Consider the following 20584-nt stretch of genomic DNA (forward strand, 5'->3'; position numbering starts at 1 on the left):
TACCCTTAAATATTCTTTTTACATCTACTACTATTCCTGAAACTCTGCTCTGAAGAAATCAATTTTAGGGGGTGTAGAAAGTGTTTGAACTCTTGATGTCTTTTTCTAAATAGGCGTATTTACTCCTCTTACTTTGTTTCTTTACCACGTGCTGTGTTCTGTCTTCTACATTACTGATTGTATCTCCTGAGAGTGTGTGAGAGGTGCATAGGAAATGTTTTGTTAAATGGACAATGAATGGAGACTTTGTCAATTGATTCCTGGCATGGAAAAGGAAGAAATGGGTTCTAGTACACAAGAAAGAAAAAGGTCAGATGGGATAGAGGAAGAGAGATCAGAGAGGGAACAAATCCCTACTTGTACCTACCAGTTGTTAAGTAGTATGCTGGCCATTTACAGACTTAAAAAAACAAACTGTCAAAACAATCCTAGGAATCAGATATTAATCTCTACTTTTAGATTAAAGAAAGAGAGACTTAGAAAGGTTTAGTAACAGCTCAAGGTGATAAAGCTAGTAATTGCTGGAACCAGAATTTAAATGAAGTTACAGATATGCCAAAAGTTCATCTTCTTTAAATTACACCAGGCAGCTATACCAAGGAGAGAGACTTGAGGACAAGCAAGGACTTCGGAGATGCAGTGAAAGCACTGTAAGAGAAGGGATGCTCACACATTTTATTATCATACAACATTGATACTGAAATGCAGTTTCCCATCAATGTTCATAATTAATGCTTGACCACAGGAGAATTCTCCTTCGCAAAACTGAATAGGCTGTGAAGAACATGGCTCTGTTCTATACTTCAATGTAGCTCTTACAGACCTGTGCTTAGAAGAAAAAAATTCCCAACTCTTGATATCAGCTCATGTAAGCATGGACCTTCTTTAGTCTAAAGAGGGTATTCATTTACCCTTCAGGGTTGGTAATCATCTGATAAAAACTACTGAAATTTCACTTGAACGGCACTACTAGCTTCCCCCAAATCAGCTGCTTATTCTTTTGTTCTGTAATTACAAAGATATAATCACAGTGAATTACTGCAATTTTCAACATTCTGTCACCCTACTAGTCTGTGAGTTCTTCAAGGGCAAGGCTTGGGCCTGTTTCTTCTTGATTTTCTCAAATATCTCACCAGAGTGCTTGGTACATACTAGACATTCAGTAAATGCTTAGTTGAACAAATATATAAGAAGTTAGTCAATCAAATCAATGACTGAATGAATGGATGAATGGTGCTCGTCCCCTGCAAAATCCTCCTTGAGCAGTCTAATTCTCTATGTAATAAGCAGGAACCTTTACCAAATGTGATCCATTGGTCAATAAAGGTTGCTGACTGACATCTTAAAAGCATACTTCAGTGGAATAAACATTTACCAGCACTGAAAGTCAGCAGAGAGATTAAATAAAGGATAAACATCGCTCGCTGTTTTTCTGGCAATAAAGGGGCATCTGGTCTGTGGCATAGGATACAGATGTGCTCTTTCTTTAAACTCTCTTATAATTGGTCAGAAGAAGGAAGTAAACAGAAATCCTAATGGAATTTAAGGGTCTCTGAGGGATTGAAATATATGCTGAGAAAAACACCAGATTTCATTTGGATATATCAAGATAGATGTCTCAAGATGAGTAATCTAATGAAGGCTGACAAATGATACCTGAAGCAATCCTCTTTGTTTTTGGTTCTTGTTAGCCATGCCACCTTCCACGTCACAGCCAGACAAGGTAGCAATAGAATGAAAATCATTCTTTATAAGCAGTTCAATCCAAGGTCAAATTTAATGTCTGGCAAATATTCATCAGATGACACTAAGGCTATTTCAACTCCTGTGATGGATGAGCCACCAGAAAACGCCTCTGACCATGACTTTTGTCTAGACTTATTTTCATGAATGATAAAGACAAGGCGGAAAAGGACTTTTGTCAGTCAGACTAAAAGATGTGATTGAAACATATGTGACATTTCTGTTGAGGCAGGATGGTCTGGTAGTGCAGGAGACAGCCATTTAGGTTGCATTCAAGAATCCTTCTCTTCCCAGACACATGACCTTGGAGAAGTCACTGGTCCTCTGTCACATCTGTAGACAGGATAAATAACTCTTACCCAGCCACCTTACAAAGCTGTTATTAGGATCAAATGGCATAATGTCCATGAGATGCCTTTGTAAATTATAATGCACTATGTGAACATAATCCTGGTACCTTCATGGTGAACAGCAAAAAAGGGAGAAGAATAAAAGAGAAAAAGAAGAAAATGAATGGCAAATTAAGACTAAGAGAAAGGAGGAGGAGGAAGTTTCTGTAGAGAAGGCAGGGGAAAGGGAGAAAAGACAGAAAATAAAAAGGACCAAGGGAGGAACTGGTAGAGGAGAAGGAAAGATGCAGCAGTGGCAATGGAAGATCTCATAACTCTGGCACATAGGCAGATACATAAGCAAACAAACACATAAACATAAAACCAAAGGAACAGCAGAACTGGACAGCCATGGGATTTAGAAAATCACATCTTTGTCAAGACCACAGAACACTGATAAGCAACTGGAAGACTCCATCAGACAGCCTCTTAGGAGGAGACAGAGAGTCAGTCATGAGTCAGCCTCCTTATTATAAATTTCTAAATGGAAAGCTCTACTGAGTTCATGTTGTTCTCATCTGTGCTCTGCTCAGTCATACACTCAGACAGATTTGTAATCATTGTGCATCCATTGATGACCCTTTCTTTGCCTAGTCAAGGTCTAGTCGTCATTCAGATGAGAGCCTTCCATGACTTCCCTGACCACCCTGACAAAGTCAGATGCCCTATTATAGGTACACAGGGCATCGTAGTCCCCCCTACCTTTTTTTTTCCCACAGAGCTTGACACAGTAACAGATTCATATTTATTTGTGTGATTATTCAATTAATGTCTTATTTTCTCCCACAGACTGAGGGCAGAGTCAGTGTCTGCTTTGCTCATCATTATATTCCTAATTGAATTTATTGGTTGGCATCATCGTAAACAAAATCAAGTTAAAAAAGGACAGTATTCAAAGAGAGGTAGTGATGCAAATATAAAGAAGAGGTTGGTGCTGGGACTACAATTAGAAAGTTTGGGACTGATAAAATCTTTTTGAGAGTTTAAGCAACTAAATCTTGTCATGGAATAATGGTTCTAGTTTTCATTTTCATAACAGACTTATGACTGGGTGCTTTTTTACTCCTCGTTGGTTAATTCAACATATTAACAAGCTCTTTAGTGACATTTCAGTCAATGTCATGGGTGAGCATATTATTATTAGCATTAATAACTATGAGTACTGATGAAGAGGGGCACTTTTCTAGTTGGATGTTCTGCAGCACACTGTTTTGGGTATGTTTAATTATATAACAATGAGGAGAAAGTTTATTCACAATTACTTTGAGACCATTTTGAAGCCCATTTAGTAAAACTTTAAAAAGTTTTCAAGGAAGATATGCACAATATGATAAGTAATCATGTTGGAACTCATCTACGTCCAGAAAATAGGGAGTATTTAAAAAATAAACATCCCTAACTTCAATTGCCCAGTGGATTCTGTGGCAGCCCTACAAGGTCAATACTACTGGCACTGAACAGCCCTCAGTGTGTGAGGCCACTGAACAGGGCAACCGAAGAATTCTCATAACCAGACTCCTGACCTGTGACTTCTGAGCTTCTTCCTAGTCCTGCTGGGCAAACCAGAAGCCTATAGTTTGGAGATATTATTCCTCCATTTCTTCTAATTCAGTACATTTCAAGGTGAGCAGAATCATGATACAAGTTTATTCCTCATTTATTAACATTTTTATTTGAAAGTAGATTTTTGACAATGATTCTAGTTAACAAAAAACTCCAAAACCTCAGAAATCAAACTGAGCTCTACTTTGTATTTTAACATCTTACTTAGGCCTCCAGGTTGGCCAGCTTGTAATAACAAAACACATGCAAGTTTGGGGAGGTATGAGAGGGTAGTGACTTAAAAATGTGGTCTCAAATCTCAGTTCTGCTACTTAACTTCTCCAAGCTTTAGTGTCTTCATCCATAAAGAGGGTTAAATGTGCCTATAATTGTTATCAGAGCAAAATGAGAGCCACATAAAACACAACACATATCAGTTACTATTAAATTAAAATAAAATATACAATATTTAATGTTATATTTTAGCCCTTAAATATAGAAAAAATATTATTTTTGAACTTCAGAGTCTATGGGTTTGCAATGCCTGCTTTAATGATAGAGTACTCTGTATTCTGCGATTTATGTTTTTTTGTTTCTTCATTTTAAGGAAGGCTTTCTTTTATGGATCAATAATGATGATAGTGGATAATGTCTATACAAGTCTTTACATGGAAAAATACAAATCTAGATTTTCTACATCATCTTGCAAAATATTTTTGCTATTTTACTAGTCCTTGAAATTCCACATTTGGAAACTTCTGTCTGTTCTAAACAAGAATCAATGGTTTGTTTATGTATTAATTTATTTTTATACAGTTGTAATTTGAAAAGCAAATGGCAACAGAAATCCAGTCCCTGTGAGAGAATTAGAACTCATGTCTTCCTAGCCCTTAAATCTTTCCTAGCTCTCCACAGTCTCAGCATTTTTTCAACACTGGTAAATTTGGGAGACTCCTTAAAGTTTGCTGTGATGACACCTTTTATATTTTAAGCTCTACACATGTGAGGAAAAAGATTATAAAGCCTAGAAAGGATGTCTTATGGAGCAAGGGAATGGAAAAAAAAAAATCTGTTCACCATTTGAAATGAGGCTAAGGAAAAGGAGCTGAAAGCCCAAGCAGGAGGAGAGGTGCAAATTCCAGGGACACAAGGAAAAATGAAAAGGAAGCACGTGATGCTTAACTATGGGGGATAGCGATGACCTGGAGGAATTTGCTGCTCTGATAGATTCCTAATGAATCCCCTGGTTTTTAAACTCTGAAGATCTACCTCCGCCACCCAGGGACGGAAGGAGGGCCTGTAAACTTTTTGAGTCCTTCCAAACAGCTGAGATGTTTTTAGCAGGTGACCTGGCAGCATTAATAAAGTTGGGACTCCCAGCCAGAGCTTTCTCACCCAGAACTTTCTTATTCAGGAGGCAGGTCTGTCTTTATTGAACTATAAATCACAAACAGAAATTTTTTTGGGGGGGAGCAGTTTGATTTCTTCTGATCATTTCTAAAAATCAAATGGGTGCTCATTTCCTTACTTTTCCCATATTCTTTTTAAATAAACTCTTCAGCTGGCAGGAAAGCAAAATAAAGAGAATGACACATACATATAAATACATATATACATATATGTGTATATATACACATATACATATATACACATAAACATACACATAAAATAATATATATTATTTTAATACATTCTAAAAATAGACAAAAATCCTTTGCACTTTACCCAACTTGCCTCTCTGTTTTGATAGAGTCACTTAAATATCTGTGATAAGCAAAGGCTCAGATTTTTGACCAGTGACCCTAGCAACTAGTAGCCTGAAAAAAAAAAATCTCTTCCAAGTTTCAAAGAGCACTACTATAATTCAGTATATTAATCGGCATGTCAACCCCTCCCTGCCCCCAACACTACTTGGCACTACTTTTGAAGATCAGGGTGTGCTGAAGGAAGTTGAGCATTCATGCTGATTACAAATCCTGAGGTATAGATGGGTGTCTGTATATGTGGATAGAGATAACTCAAGCCAACTAGCTCAAAGGACCAGCTACCCAGAGCCCAATGGTCCCTTAAAAGTTTATGCTCTATATCTAGGAATATTCCTAGAAGTCCATAAGCCAAACTTTTGTCTCCAAAATGTTAGATTTGGAAGGCATCTAATACCTTGTTTATTTAATTCAACCTGATCACTTCGTATATGAGATAACAGACATCTTGCCAAAATCACACAGTAAGAAATGGTAGATCTGGGTTCTATGTCCTGATTCAAAGATGACCTGTTGATTTTCAGATCACATTCTGCCATGACCATATATTTTGGAACCAAATATGTGAGTATTTGGAGGAAAAAGACTGAGTCTTTTAGGTCAGCATCATCCTGGGAAATTTGAAGCACATTAGCTATAAAACAAGAGCTTTTCCTATCCAGGAAAAAGGAGTAGAGAACAAGAGAGGGAATAATTCCATTAGAGGTCCTGTTTCCAGATGTTCCTTGGAAAGGTTACCTGAGCTCAGGCTTAGAAAAACAGAGTCTCCCCAGCCCCAGTGGAACCACGGTTTCATGAGCCTAGAGCAGTCTTAAAATGTGGGAAGGGTGTCTCTTGTGCCAAACAGTGGCACATGGCTATCCCTATGGAGTTAGGCCTGTCCTGGTGAGAAAGTACAATAGCAGCATCATTACAAACCAGTTAACTTGAAAGGATGGTTCCCTTAGATCTGTTTGTAAGTAAAACTACTTTTTTTGTTGTTGTTTGTTTGACACTCATATGCTTCTGGATTTGGGAGAGATTTTTGGTGCGGTTAGTTAGACCAACTATTTATTCCATAAAGGATGTCTTGAAGAATTTCACTGAAGATGGTCATTTAGTTTCCTGTTAAGTGCTACTTATAAAGGGTGGCCAACACCTTCCAGGGCAGCTGTTTTGCCAATGTGAAAATACTACTATGCTACTAGAATTTTTACTAGAAAATTCTGCCATTAAGTATGCCACTAAATGATCTTGTAAGGTAACATAAAGTGCCTTCTCCTAGATGAAAGAAAGCTTTCTGAGTAGCTGAAGATACTTTTTAGTCTTAGCAGTGTTAAGAAAATGCATCTAGGTTTTTGCACATGATTTTCTTTTCCATTTTTTAACCTCTACCTTGCTGCAGACACATCCCTCAAAATTCAATTTGTGCCACCTCCCCTGAGAATTCTCCCTTCCTTTCCAGAGGCAAATGCTTTTAACCATTTCAGCTTTTAAAAAATTTGTATACATTTAAGAGATACAAGTGCAATTTTGTTACATGGCCATATTCCACAGTGGTGAAGCCTGTGCTTTTAGTGTATCCATCATCAGAATAATGTACATTTTACCCACCAAGTAATTTCTCATCGTCCAACCTCCTCCCAGTATTTCACTCTATTGAGTCTCCAACGTCTATCATTTCACACTCTATGTCCATGTGTATATATTATTTAGCTCCCATTTATAAGTGAGAACATGTGGCACTCATCTGTTTCTGAACTGTTTCACTTAAGATAATGGCCTCCAGTTCCATACATGTTGCTGAAAATGACATGATTTCATTATTTTTATGGCTGAATAGTATTCCATTGTGTATATATACCACATTTCATTCATCCAGTCATTCGTTGATAGGCACTTAGGTTGATTAGGCTTTTTAACAGAAATGTTTGAAGTTAAGCGAGAAAACACGAACTGTGCCCCAGACTAGCACACTGTGAAGGGCTCGACTATGGGCGCCAACTCTTAAATTAGCTCATCTAAGTGCTACAGAAGAGTGATTCAATTTCTTCTGAGAAGAAACGTCTTTTTTCTTTTTTGTATGCAGAGGTGTGCACGCTAACGGGAGGACTCTTCATTCCTATTCCTATTCTCAGACTCTGCTTTCCATCCCATCTGTTGTCACTACCCTAACGTCTCTGAGTTTTCTGGGTTTGGCTAGGCAGATCTGCTCTCTGCTGAGCTGTAGGCCCCTTCACATAGTGCTACTGCACTGTGGTAGGGCTTCTTGTGGGTGGCATCCCCGGAAACATAACCCCATGAAATGCCATTCTAATAGAATACAATGTAAAAGGTGCCCCCTGGAGTTGTACAGCCCTGCTGCCACAGGTGATCAAAGGCTGAGATTACTTTGTTTTTCACCAATCAATACCCTTCCATCAGCTTTCTGTTGCAAAGAAATGTAATGAACCCATTTGGCCTTTGATGTTCCCTTCTATTTCCTTGATCACTATGAGATTGTCCTTTTTTAAAAAATATTATTATCACATTAGTTTCCTTTAGGGTCTCAGGAGGAAGAGGAGATTAAGCTGTGGGCTGTGTCTGTCAATTTGAAACTGAAACACAGAACTTATTCTGCTAATGGGGGTATTATTCTTCCTCATTTTGTGTGGTATATTTATAGATGATTCAGATATCAATTTAAAAGCAGCAGTGACTCTATGGTAGAGGACTCAGATAGTTTTGTTGTCTCAGTGGATCAAATTAACTGGAAATCTGAAATATCTCCACTTATTTTATGTCAAGTAAATAGCAACTTGGGTGAAAACTATATAAACATATGGCCTTTTAAACTACATTCGTTTAAAAAATATCCTATGTAGCTGCTTTTCACAAAAGCATTAGGAAGGAGAGTTTTGAAATAATGGAATTTGCAATTTCAGTTGATTGCCTACACTCAGCAGTATAACACTTTAATGGGAAACCTGCTAAAGACCCATTGGCCTATATAAGATGAAAAATAACTTTCCCATTATGTGTTCAGTCACAGTGATTATGTGTCACATTATCTCTTCATCTGACAACCAGCTGGGTATGTATAGCACAAATTTTTGTGGTCTGGACTTTGTAGAGGATTACTGAAATTTTGCCTTCTAAATATTTCAGTAATGCAAAGTTATTTCTATCTCAAATATTTTATTTTATATCCAGAAGTGTTTTACATAAACAAATACACATAAACGTATTTAAAAGCAAGTGTTCAAAGTAAGTCTTCAAACTAATCTAGCCTATAAAAATAAATTTTGTCCTTTTCAGAACACTTAGACTAAATGTATATTTAACTAGTACTTATTGAGGGTCCAATATGTACCTGCCACTTCTATTTTTTAAAATTGGTGAGTTTGGGCTAGGTATGGTGGCTCACACCTGTAACCCCAGCACTTTGGGAGGTTGAGGAGGACGGATCACAAGGTCAGGTGTTTGAGACCAGCCTGGCAAATGTGGTGAAACCCCATCTCTACTAAAAATACAAAAAGTAGCCAGGTGTGGTGGTATGTGCCTGTAGTCCCAGCTATTTGGGGGGCTGAGGCCAGAGAATCACTTGAACCCAGAAGGTGGAAGTTGCACTGAGCTGAGATCACTCTACTGTACTTCAATCTGGGTGACAGAGAGAGACTCCATCCCCCCCCAAACAACAACAACAACAACAAAAAAAACAGGTGGGTTTGATACTATTTTCCCTTTTATTGTTGAGGAAACCCATGCTTAGAGAGGTGGAGGTCCTTGATCAACAGCATATGGCAGAGGCGAGGATTCAAACCAAATTTTTTGACTCTAGAGTAAGTTTTCTTCCATTCTTACAGAGAATAGAATATATTGTGTTATTCACTAGATATAAGGCAAATTGCTTTATGCTAGTTGGGACAATAGATCACTATGAAGTTTATACAGTTTGCTATTTTTTTATAAAAGGAATCACTCTGGTGTTTTGAAGTTAGGGTAACACTTTTACATTTTTGGCCTCATCAGAGAAGAAGATATGGTGATTATGTCAATTACAGACTTCCTTTAACTAAAGTGGAAAACAGTGGAAATTGAAAAAAATGCTTTGGGCAAATTACTAATAAGCTTTTGCTAATAAAAAGAAAGAAAACAAAAGTTTGGAGATAGCCTTAGAAGGAAATGCCATTATTTATCACAGCTGGAGGAAGTCTACTTTGTGCTGATGGCCAAAATGTGAAATGACAGCCACCCTGAGCCCTGCCAAGAGAGGTCTTCAAAAGGAATAATAAAGTAAGGTAGAGACAGTGGTCAAATTAGACCTCACACCCTTACCTCTACTGCAAACAACACCTCAGCTACATAGTATGCACATGGACCTCCAGTACCATCCCAAACAGCAGGTTATTGATTCTATTTAATGATTTCTAAGGTTAGAGTCATTCTAGTTCTTCATTTTTTTTTTTCACACTTAGGAAATTCTACACGATGTCTAACTTAGCCTGAATGTGGTTTATGAATTGTACAACCTGTGCTCTCCACCTCAATAAAGTCTTTCATACCATATTATAGGGGACAGAGCCACACAGTGGAGTCAGGCTTGATTTCAAGTCCAGGCTATGCCACTTTCTGTACAAATACACTTGGGAAAATTACTTAACCTCTCTGAGAATCAAGATTCAGAAAAAAAAAGATACCTATCTTCTAGGACTACTTTAGAAATAAAATCAGGTAAGACAGGTGATATGGTTTGGCTCTGTGTCCCCACATAAATCTCATCTTGAATTGTACTCCTATAATTCCCATGTGTTGTGGGAGGGACCTGGTGGGAGATAATTGAGTCATGGGGCGGTTTCTCCCATACTGTTTTCATGATGGTGAATAAGTCTCAGGAAATCTGATGGTTTTATTAGGGGAAACCTGTTTTGCTTGGCTCTCATTCTCTTTCTTGCTGCCATGTAAGAAGTGCCTTGTGCCATCCCCCATGATGGTGAGGCCTCCCTAGCCACATGGAAATACAACTCCATTAAACCTCTTTCTTTTGTAAGTTGCTCAGGCTTGGGTATGTCTTTATCAGCAGTGTGAAAATGGACTAATACAACAGGTGATTGGTAGATAAATAGATAGAGCCTGGTACCTAATAAGCACTCAGTAAATGTTTTTTTTTTCTTCCCTTGGAGGAATATTTATGAATTTGTACTGTTGGGCAAATATCCATGTACACTTCAGTCCTCAGCTCAAGAGTTATATCTTTTCAGGAACCAACCTGACCTGCTCCCCAATTCTCTTTTGATGCCCATTTACAGTTAGGTATCCCTCCTGTATTCTCCATTAATCCCTTATGCGTATCTCCTATAGCGTATAATGCTTACACTGTATCACAAATATGTGTTTGTATTTCTATCATTTGTACTAGACAATGAAGCCCTCTGGAGGGAAGGAAGAAATCTTATTTGACTTATTGAATCTAGTACCTTGCACAGTGCTTGGCACATAATGTGAGTTTCCTAGATATTTGCTGATTGAAAGAAAAAAGAGAGAGAGTGTGTGTGTGTGAGAGTGTCTCTGAGAGAGAAGAGTGAGGAGGGAGGGAAGGAAGGAAGGAAGGAAGGAAAGAAAGAAAGAAAGAGGACAAAAGAAACAAAGAAAAGAGAGATAAAGAAAGAAGGAAAGAAAGAAAGGAAAAGGAAGGAAGGGAGGAAAAAAGGAAGGAAGGAAAGAAGGAAGGAAGGAAAAAAGGAAGGAAAGAAGGAAAGGAAGGAAGGAAGGAGAGAAGGAAGGGAGGGAGGGAGCGAGGGAGGGAAAGAGAAAGAGAGACAGAGACAGGGAGAGAAAGGAAAACTTTATATTCCAAGGTTGCATAGTTTAAGAGGTTCTTTATTATTATCTTACCCTTCCAGGGAGATGGCCCGTTGGAGAGTCACTGAAGGCTGACGAGTTGTGGTGCTATGTTGGGAATGACTGCAAGAAAAGACAGAAGAAACGCACATCATTTATTTGAAATGTTTTTGAATATTTTAATCAGTCTTATTGTCAAGAGCCAATCTTGAAAGAAATACAGTAGAGATTAAATATTTGTTGATAAGTAGAACCCTCCACCAAAATATAGTACTCTACCAGATAAGAGTTAATTTTTTTATAATTTGATTTTAATATGTATTATTCAAAAGTAAGCTTTTAATGATAGGTAAACATTAAAATGAACAAACATATTTGAAAAAGGTAATTTTTTGCCTTTGGAATGAGATAATATAGAGCATAAAAACATACATTTATTTATGATGCAATGTATTTTTTTAAGCTGCAGAATAATTTTTTCCAACAAAGTTTTACACAGAGCCTAATCTGTAAATCAGAGAAGTTGTATTTAATTAGTATTGATGTATTTATTAGTTCAAATTTGCAACACTTAGTTGTAAAATTAGTAACAATTGAGCTATTTGGTGAACACAAAACTTGAAAAAGGAGACTTCCAGCTGCATATCAATCTTCAAATTTAATGTAGTTCTAGATTTTGATTACCTGTAACAAGAAAAGACTAATTTTGTAGATAAACAATAGAAATAAAATGATAATATCTATCATTTATTGAGGTCTTAAACACTTTCCTGTTTCTAAACTTTTATGTCTTTTATTTCTCATAAATTTAGGAGGTATGTCCCATTCAACAGATAAAGAAATTGAGATACAGAGAGGATCCGAAAGTTGCTCAGAGTCACATGGTAACTTCCTATGCTTGAAATGGCATTGAGACTGTTTGATTCTAGAGTCATTTTATATTCTTATAACAAGTTTTCACATTTTTAAGAATTCATCTTGGCCGGGCGCAGTGGCTCAAGCCTGTAATCCCAGCACTTTGGGAGGCCGAGACGGGTGGATCATGAGGTCAGGAGATTGAGACCATCCTGGCTAACACGGTGAAACCCCGTCTCTACTACAAAATACAAAAAACTAGCCGGGTGCGGTGGCGGGCACCTGTAATCCCAGCTACTCGGGAGGCTGAGGCAGAATGGTGTGAACCTGGGAGGTGGAGTTTGCAACGAGCTGAGATCCGGCCACTGCGCTCCAGCCTGGGCGACAGAGCCAGACTCAGTCTCAAAAAAAAAAAAAAAAAAAAAAAAAGAAAGAATTCATCTCGTAATCTTAGAATATTCTTTTTTTTTTTTTTTTTTGAGATGGTGTCAGGTTGGAGTGTAGTGACACGATCTCAGCTTACTGCAACCTCCACCTCCCTGGTTCAAGAGATTCTTCTGCCTCAGCCTCCCGAGTCACCAGAACCACAGGTGCATGTCACCACACCCGGCTAATTTTTGCAGTTTTGGTAGAGATGGGGTTTCACTATGTTGGCCAGGCTGATCTTGAACTCCTGACCTTGTGATCTACCCTCCTCGGCCTCCCAAAGTGCTGGGATTACAGGCGTGAGCCACCGTGCCCGGACTAGAATATTCTTTAGAAAGACACGGCAAGAGAATCTTTAATCTGAGATAGGCACAATAATAATAATTCAACAGCCAACTTTATTGAATGTGTAATTTTAGTTTATAGTATTAGGTTAAATATTTTGGTTGAAATACTAGTTACATATGCCTATAATATATGAACGAGTGTATATATACATATATGTATAAAAGAAACCTGAGTTTAGGATTTCTCAGCACAAACATGGCAAATGCTGACATTGCCACAGAGAATCAAGCTATAGGCTGTAGAGTCTTTCATTCAGAATGTAGGTCACCATAGGTGGGAAGAGGTGGTTTCCTGCGACAAGTAGATAATATTTGTCTAAGGTTAAGGGTACAGAATTTTGAGACCATAGCTGAAACCTAGAGAATTATATTCAAGTTAAAGACTGTGCTTCTTCAAGTTAAAGATTGTGTTTCCTGGTATCCCTCGCAGTGCCAAGATATTCATTGATCATGTTTTCAATTGACTAGTTGAAAAGCATCATAGCATTCAGGACTTGGACTATGTAGCCAGACTGCCTGGTTCAACCACATATACCAATGTAACCTTGTATAAATTACTTAAATCTCTCTGTATGTCAGCTTCTCATAAAACTAGGATAGTAACAGCACTTTACTCACAGCGTTATTATAAGAATTAAATGAATACAGTATTTAGAACAATGACTATCACATAGTAAAGCTATATAAGTGTTCATTAAATAAATAAACCAATACGATTTAGTAGAGGGTATACTTTGAGATGTTTAGTACCAAATAAGAATAATTACTGTATTTAGACCACTTCAGTTAGTCATACAGTCAGTGCCACAAGGTGTATATTTCTGTATATAACTTTAGTGATAAATATCAAATTAAAATATATTTTCTATTACAAAAATATCATACATTTACAACATATAAAATAAAATAAAGCATTTTCTATTACAAAAATAATATAAAATTACTGGAAATAAAAATGAGAAATTAAAAAATATTCACCTATAGTCCTATTACCTTCTTTCACATTTTACTGAGTTATCTAATGTAGTTCTTATAGGAGTCCTATAAGGTAGACATAAGTATTCTCATATACAAGAAAACAAAACACATAGAACTTAAAATAATTTTCAGAAATCAACAGCTTGCAAATGTGGAGCCAGAGTCCAAACTAAAGCTTATCTTATTGCCAAGTGTGTGTACTTTCCATTCTATCTTACTGACTCTCTACATGTCCATATGTATTTCACATAGTTGTACATATATACAGAAACATATGTAACTTCATATCCTCTGCTTTTCCTAACATTACAATTTAAGCATTTCTCATAGGGCCTCTATCATTATTTTGGTGTTACATAACGTTACTTCCTATGAAGATATAATTACTTAGCCATCTTTGATAGTTGGATATTTGGGTGATGTTTATTGTTTTAATATAAACAGTGCTGCAATGAACATGTTGGTATCAATTACTTATTTCTTATTCTACAATTTCCTTTATATGCACTTCCCAAAATGGAAACACTTATTAGTTTCTTGATTTATGTTATTAATTACTTTTCAAAAGCTTTGTACCATTTTATTGCTTCTAAAAATGTGTATCTGTACCAGTTTCCCCACAGTCTTGCAAGCACTGACATTATAACTTTTAAAACACTCTAACAATTTAATAGATGAAAAATTATGCTTCAAATTTGTAATGAGCATTTCTTTGTCTATTAGTGAGAATGACCATTTTTTCCCATATACTTATTGGCTAATTATATATCTTTTGTGCAAAGTGTCTAATCCTTTCCTTTACCATTTGTTTTCCACTGCTCTAGAAAGTACCAACAGTTCTTAGGCAAAGATCAATAATGGTCACTAACCAAGATTAATAAGTAACTGTAATTTCTGATAGCTTTCTCACCATTAGCTCAGCCCACAAAATTAAAACAAAAAAATTCAGTAATCTCACTTCACTTATAATTACCTTATAATTAATTACTTTGCTATTCTACTGTATTCCAATAACATCCTCTTTAAAGTTTTAGTGACAAAGTAAATGCAAATGGAACCATGAGGTACTCAGAGAATTTGACTCCTTTTATATTACACATGCAAGGTTAGCCAGTTTCTCCTAGCGTGTAAATTTGGAACAGAGTCTTTTTCAAAATGTAATTATCCTTTTACTCTCTTCTAAGACAAATACAGTGAACTAAGATAAATACAGTCAAGACCTGTGGACACAATGAATTTTTGTTATTCCCAAATATAATAGTAATATCCAAGCCATACTTGCAGGAGGGATACTTGCAGTGGATGTTTGGACCTACCTGATGGTGACTACAAATGGTATTTTAAAGAACACCAAACATTTTCCCCTTCGGACCAAGTAGGTTATATACTTTCCACATTATTGGCTGCATAAACAATGTGGTGTAGAGTTACCATCACTAAGAAATTACAGATAACCACTTCCTGTCTCTTTCACCTCCTCAGGAAGAGGCCAGTCAGATGGAATTCTGAGAACTGCTGTAGAAAGAACCAAGGGAGGAACTCACAGCTAAAACATGCTGCTCTGTGCTACCATCTCATTTTCCTACATATCCATAATAGCACCCAGAGCTATGAATCACTAAGATTTATTCACATGCCTATTTCTCCTATAAAGTCATGTGTGCTTTCAGAGCAAGGTATTGGGTTTCTTCATCTATACATTCTCAGCTCGGGGTTGACACACAAAAGACCCTTCATCAATGTCTTTTTGAATGATGAATACCATGGATTGAATTCCATCTATCTATAAGGCCCCCATGACTTCTCGCTTTGAAATTTTGCAATAGCATCAAGAATTAGGTTTCATCCCCACTTTCAAGGGAAATTAAATTAAGGCCCAGATCTCCTAGCTAGTAGATGGCACAAGTAGAACCCAGATTTGCCAGCTCCAAAGTGCTTGCTCCTCTGAGACAAACCATACTGTCTTACAAAAAGTTGAAATCAAAGCTCTGTGACTGGTCTATATAGAGCACCTGAAACAACTCTGTTAGAAAATACTGAACTCCCACTGGGTAACACTGGCAAGTTCTTTTTTTCTTTGGTATAAAATACCACCCATTACTTTTACTATATATGCTCAACTTCCATGTCAGTGGTTTTTGAAGATCATTTTTATGAAGATCACTTAATAAATGAACTTATCTGTCACATCCATACCACCTCATTAGTAAGTCCGGAACATTTATCAAGATTTAAGTGACAATGAATAGTGGGTGGGTAGAATGAGCATGAGGGAGGCTCAGCCTCATGCTACAACATGAATGCTGCAGAAGAAGTCCCCTGTCATCTGGTAGAAAACTTGTGGCACCAATTCCCTAGTTAGGTAGCTTGGCTGAGGTACTAAATCAGGCAACTGTAGAGATAAATATTACTAAACCTTTTTAAGATCCAAAGAGAGATATCAGCCCTATTGCCGGTCCAAATCATGCTGTCATTAAATAAAATTGAGCAAGAGCACAATAGAGTTTCCTTTCCAAGAACTCTCTGAGTTTTCCAAGTAAAAGACTCCAAACTGTTGCCTAAGAAATGAAATTTGAATGGTGCTGAAAGATGCATTCCTATTGCGGTGCTTAATTAAGACATTTTTGAGCATCTGAATTGAAATAGTTCCATTATACATGGAACACAAAGGTCCTAGCTGGTGGTAACAAATGGCTTTTAAATTTTCTCTTTCTCTGAGGCAATGAGAGGCAGGATAAATGGTTTTTCCAACATGTTGTAATATTAAAACTATGCCATTTTAATGGACAGCACAAAAGATTTTTGTGTACTTTATTAACTAACTGATAGCATAAAGTTACTTAATGTGACTTGTAAAGTCACGTTAGTCATTAACGTATCTCCTTATGGATATTCAATATTGTCTATTTTTTCATTTCTAATGAACTTGCATTTATCTCTGTCATATTCAACTCTTCATCTCTCTCTTACATATTTGTATCAATCATTTATTTAATCTACCTTAATATTTCTTTCTTGTCTTTTTCTGTCTACTTTCCTTCTCTCTTAATGTAGTGCATGCATTAAGTTGTCACTATTCTTAAAAAGACGAGTATGTCTTGGATATCCAATCAATACCTCAAATTTAACACAATCAAAACATCATCATCTTCCCACATGAAACTGGATAGTCTCCTGTTGTTTCACTGACACTTAACATGAAGTGTCTTGTATAATTATTTATATGTTGTAGTTATACCCAATAAATGTTAATTGGAAACTTATTATACACCAGGAATTGTGTTAGGTGCTTGGGATGACTCATTCCTCAATATTGTAGTACTTAATAAATATCTGATAATACAGAGAATGGTGAAAGCAAATAAATCATTTGGCCCGTGTCCAAATAACATGGATAGCATATTTCAATAAACCCCCAGGCATATTTAATTGGCAAACTATCTAAGCTATGTTTAGAAGAATATATAAGTATTTTAAAGTATGACAAAGGAAAATAAGACATTTTGAGAATCTAGAAGAGCATGATCAAGATCATGAAGGGTCAAAAATATGTGGTGTGCTCTGGAAACTTGAGTGTCTTGGCTTGGCCAGAGCAGAGTGGCCAGGGGTAAGGTCAGGAAGCTGGCTGGGGAAGGGCAATGAGGGGCAATGAATACTTTGCCAAGGTCTGGTCTTACATCTGTTGGTAATGGTGAGCTCTCCAAGGTTACTAAGTGGGGGGAATAAGAGGGTCAAGATGGTGATAACTGTGATTCAGAAAACTAAACCTGAAAATATTCTGAATAATGAAAGAAAGTGGAGGAAATCTATAGTCAGGGAGACTAACAGTAAACCATCAGGGTGAAGAAAATTAATACACACCTACACCTGAATAACGCAGTAAAAATTAAGAAAAGGGAATGTATTTAACACATTTAGAGGTAGAATATCCAGGAATTAATAAGAAGGAGCTAAGGAGAAGACACTTTGATTCCAGTGATCTGGCTGGTTAGGCATTTCCCCTCCCCAAAGTTAAATTATCCTACATAGAAAGGGCCCTGCTCTTCCCAGAGTATAGGAAGAGTTGTGCTCTCTTCTGTGACTTTTCAGTAAGCCTTCAAAAACAGACAGACTCTGCTGTTAGGATTGGGGGAGGCGAGGAAGAATGAATGGAGAGTTCTATCCCTGACTGAAAGGATCACGGCTCTATTAACAGAAGTGCATGTGTGTAAAGGAACGTGCATAAGTGGCTAGAAAAATATAATTGAGTTTGATTTTGTACAAGATTAGCTTGATGAGCTGGTTACACATGTGTGTAATATGATCTACAGTGAACGTCCACAATTATTAAAAAGTTCTTCCTTCTCTTGGTGTGATACCCATCTGTCCACAGTAGCCACTGGATGACTGAGATATTCCTTGCATCTTCAACCCTTACAAATAAACATTCCTAACACTTTTGACTCTTTCTTTATGAGCTAGTTTCAAGGTTCTTAGTTATCTTTCCTTGTATGCTTTCAAATTTTTCTTCTGATATCTATTAAGTTGGTGCAAAAATAATAGTGGTTTTTGCTGTTTTATAAAATGATAAAAACTGCAATTACTTTTGCACCAATCTAATATTTAAACTGCAGAATGTAGAAATGAACTCATAGTTCCAGATGTGTTCAGATCAGGGAAGAGTGCCATGAGATGCTGACTTTCCTCCATCTGGATCCCATACTTCTGTCATAGCAGCCCAAGATAACGTGGAATTTTACAGTTTGCTGAATTTTATGCTAAGTTTAGAGTACACTGAACGTCTCATATATTTGTGACCTCAAATGATTTAAAATCAAACCTATCATGTACTCACACATCAGATTTTGGGAACCAATATATTTATCACATGTCAAATTTAATGGTTTTGATTTTGATCTAGTTTTTAAGTTTGTTAAGCTAACATTTAGTCATCAATTTAATTCAGTAAGTGTTTATTGGACATTTAAGATGTGTTAGCCATTATAAAATTACACTCTTTCATCTAGCTTTATATCATCAAAATTCACATTTTTATTTAAGTCATTGATTATAATAAGGCATAAAGACTGTGCATTGTGCAAATCATCACAGATCTTTCTCCAGTTTAATAGCTAGTCCACAAGTTACGCTGTTGAGTTCTCTTTATCAGCATCCTTTTAATAGACTAACCAATCTTCTCCACTCTCTCAGTGACAGGCAGACCAATGTCCACAGCAAGCAGAATGCTTATGTCCCATAAATTTCCATTCCTTTCAGGTGATTTGCATACTAACAAAGAATCAATTGTAACTGTTCTTAAATCTGTTTATTCTTATTGCATTTGTTTTTATAATTACACAATTAAATGTGGCAAAAATGAAATATGTGTATGTAAAAAGCCTTATCTCTATGAAGAGTAAGTTTGCTGATCTTGAAAATCTTAAAAAAAAGTACTTATTAATAGTTAAAAATATTGCTGTCAAATTAGGTCTGAGAGAGAGAAGATCAAAAAATAATTATAAAATAAAGAATTTTTTACTTAGTTCACTTTTGATTCTCACCTAAATTTAAAGAAATCCAGCATGGAAAGTATGAATGATGGATTAACGTGTGATTTATGTAGGAAAAATGAAATAGAACTTCAGAAAAAAAAAAAAAAAAATGGGTCCCAGGTTTCTGGCCTTACAAGTCAATTTGGTATGCCAAATATTTTAAATCAATTAAAGAACAATTTAGACATTGGAAAGAACACCATCGAAACTGTGGCCAGAGGTTGAAAATGCTAGAAAAAATCTTGACCCTCACATATAAAAATTAGATGAAGGAACACAGTATGTTAACTGTTCTCAAATTAAAAGTTCTGATGACTTACAGAAATGCAAAGCGTAAGATTGTACTAATGATAATTTGTTTAAAATTAAAATTATGGACAATTAAGAAATCAAGCATGCTGGGACAAACAGATGGATATAAGCATGAAGAAAAATATTAACTCAAATTTAGAGCCCCCAATTTTTCATTCCATAGCCAAAGATACTCAAAATGTGCTTTTCTACTTTATGTTAAATGGCTTCACTCAACAGTCAGTAATGACATGGTGACTCAAAAAATAAACTGGATATGGTTTATTGGGAGAAATACCATTTTTTTCTTTTAAATACCAATAAAACACTCATTTTATTATGCCACTATGCAATTATACTTTTAAAAGTTAAGCTGAAGTAATTAAGACAGGCAGTTTTTAAAATAAATGAACTATTTAAATCCAAACTTTTGACTAACAAGTCAATAACTGGTTCTGGATGTGTAGGGTAGGAAAAGTTCTATTGTATGAATGTCTAACAGGATTATCAACTAGATATTAGTTATTTCCTTATCTTTAAAGAATAGCAAGAGAGAATTTAGAGTCTTCTTGTAAAGGACACTTATGTTAAGTTGCACAGCCAGAATGTGTTTAAGGTGAGATCAGAAGACAGATACAATTCTCAGCCCTTGGTTTTCTCCAATCTGTGCCTATATTCTTCTCCTTGACAACAGTTAAGTGATGAACATGGCAGCCCAAACACTGGCCATTCTAAAAATCACACTCATCACTGTTAGGTAGTTGAGAGACTTTGAGAGTGCACTTCAGATGCTGAACTAATCTCCATGAAAAACCCTTTGCTTAAAGCAATAATGAGAAATCTTAGCATTTTGCCCAGTGGACTGACTCAAATGGATTATGACTGGCCTCAAAGCCTGAAACACCAGGAGTTAAATATCT

At 36.4% G+C, this 20584-nt stretch overlaps 1 protein-coding gene across 9 annotated transcripts in view; it reads right to left on the reverse strand.

Moving 5' to 3' along the window:
* The window catches only part of DLG2 (discs large MAGUK scaffold protein 2), a 2237713-nt gene that overhangs the window by 422866 nt on the left and 1794263 nt on the right, over positions 1-20584 (reverse strand). For all 9 annotated transcript variants that reach the window (XM_023209277.2, XM_023209278.2, XM_023209276.1 and 6 more), the window contains one exon: positions 11291-11359. In XM_023209277.2, the coding sequence (XP_023065045.1) occupies positions 11291-11359 (69 nt within the window). The remainder of the gene's footprint in view (positions 1-11290; positions 11360-20584) is intronic.

Source organism: Piliocolobus tephrosceles, chromosome 13 (genome assembly GCF_002776525.5).
Source record: "Piliocolobus tephrosceles isolate RC106 chromosome 13, ASM277652v3, whole genome shotgun sequence".
NCBI lineage: Eukaryota > Metazoa > Chordata > Mammalia > Primates > Cercopithecidae > Piliocolobus > Piliocolobus tephrosceles.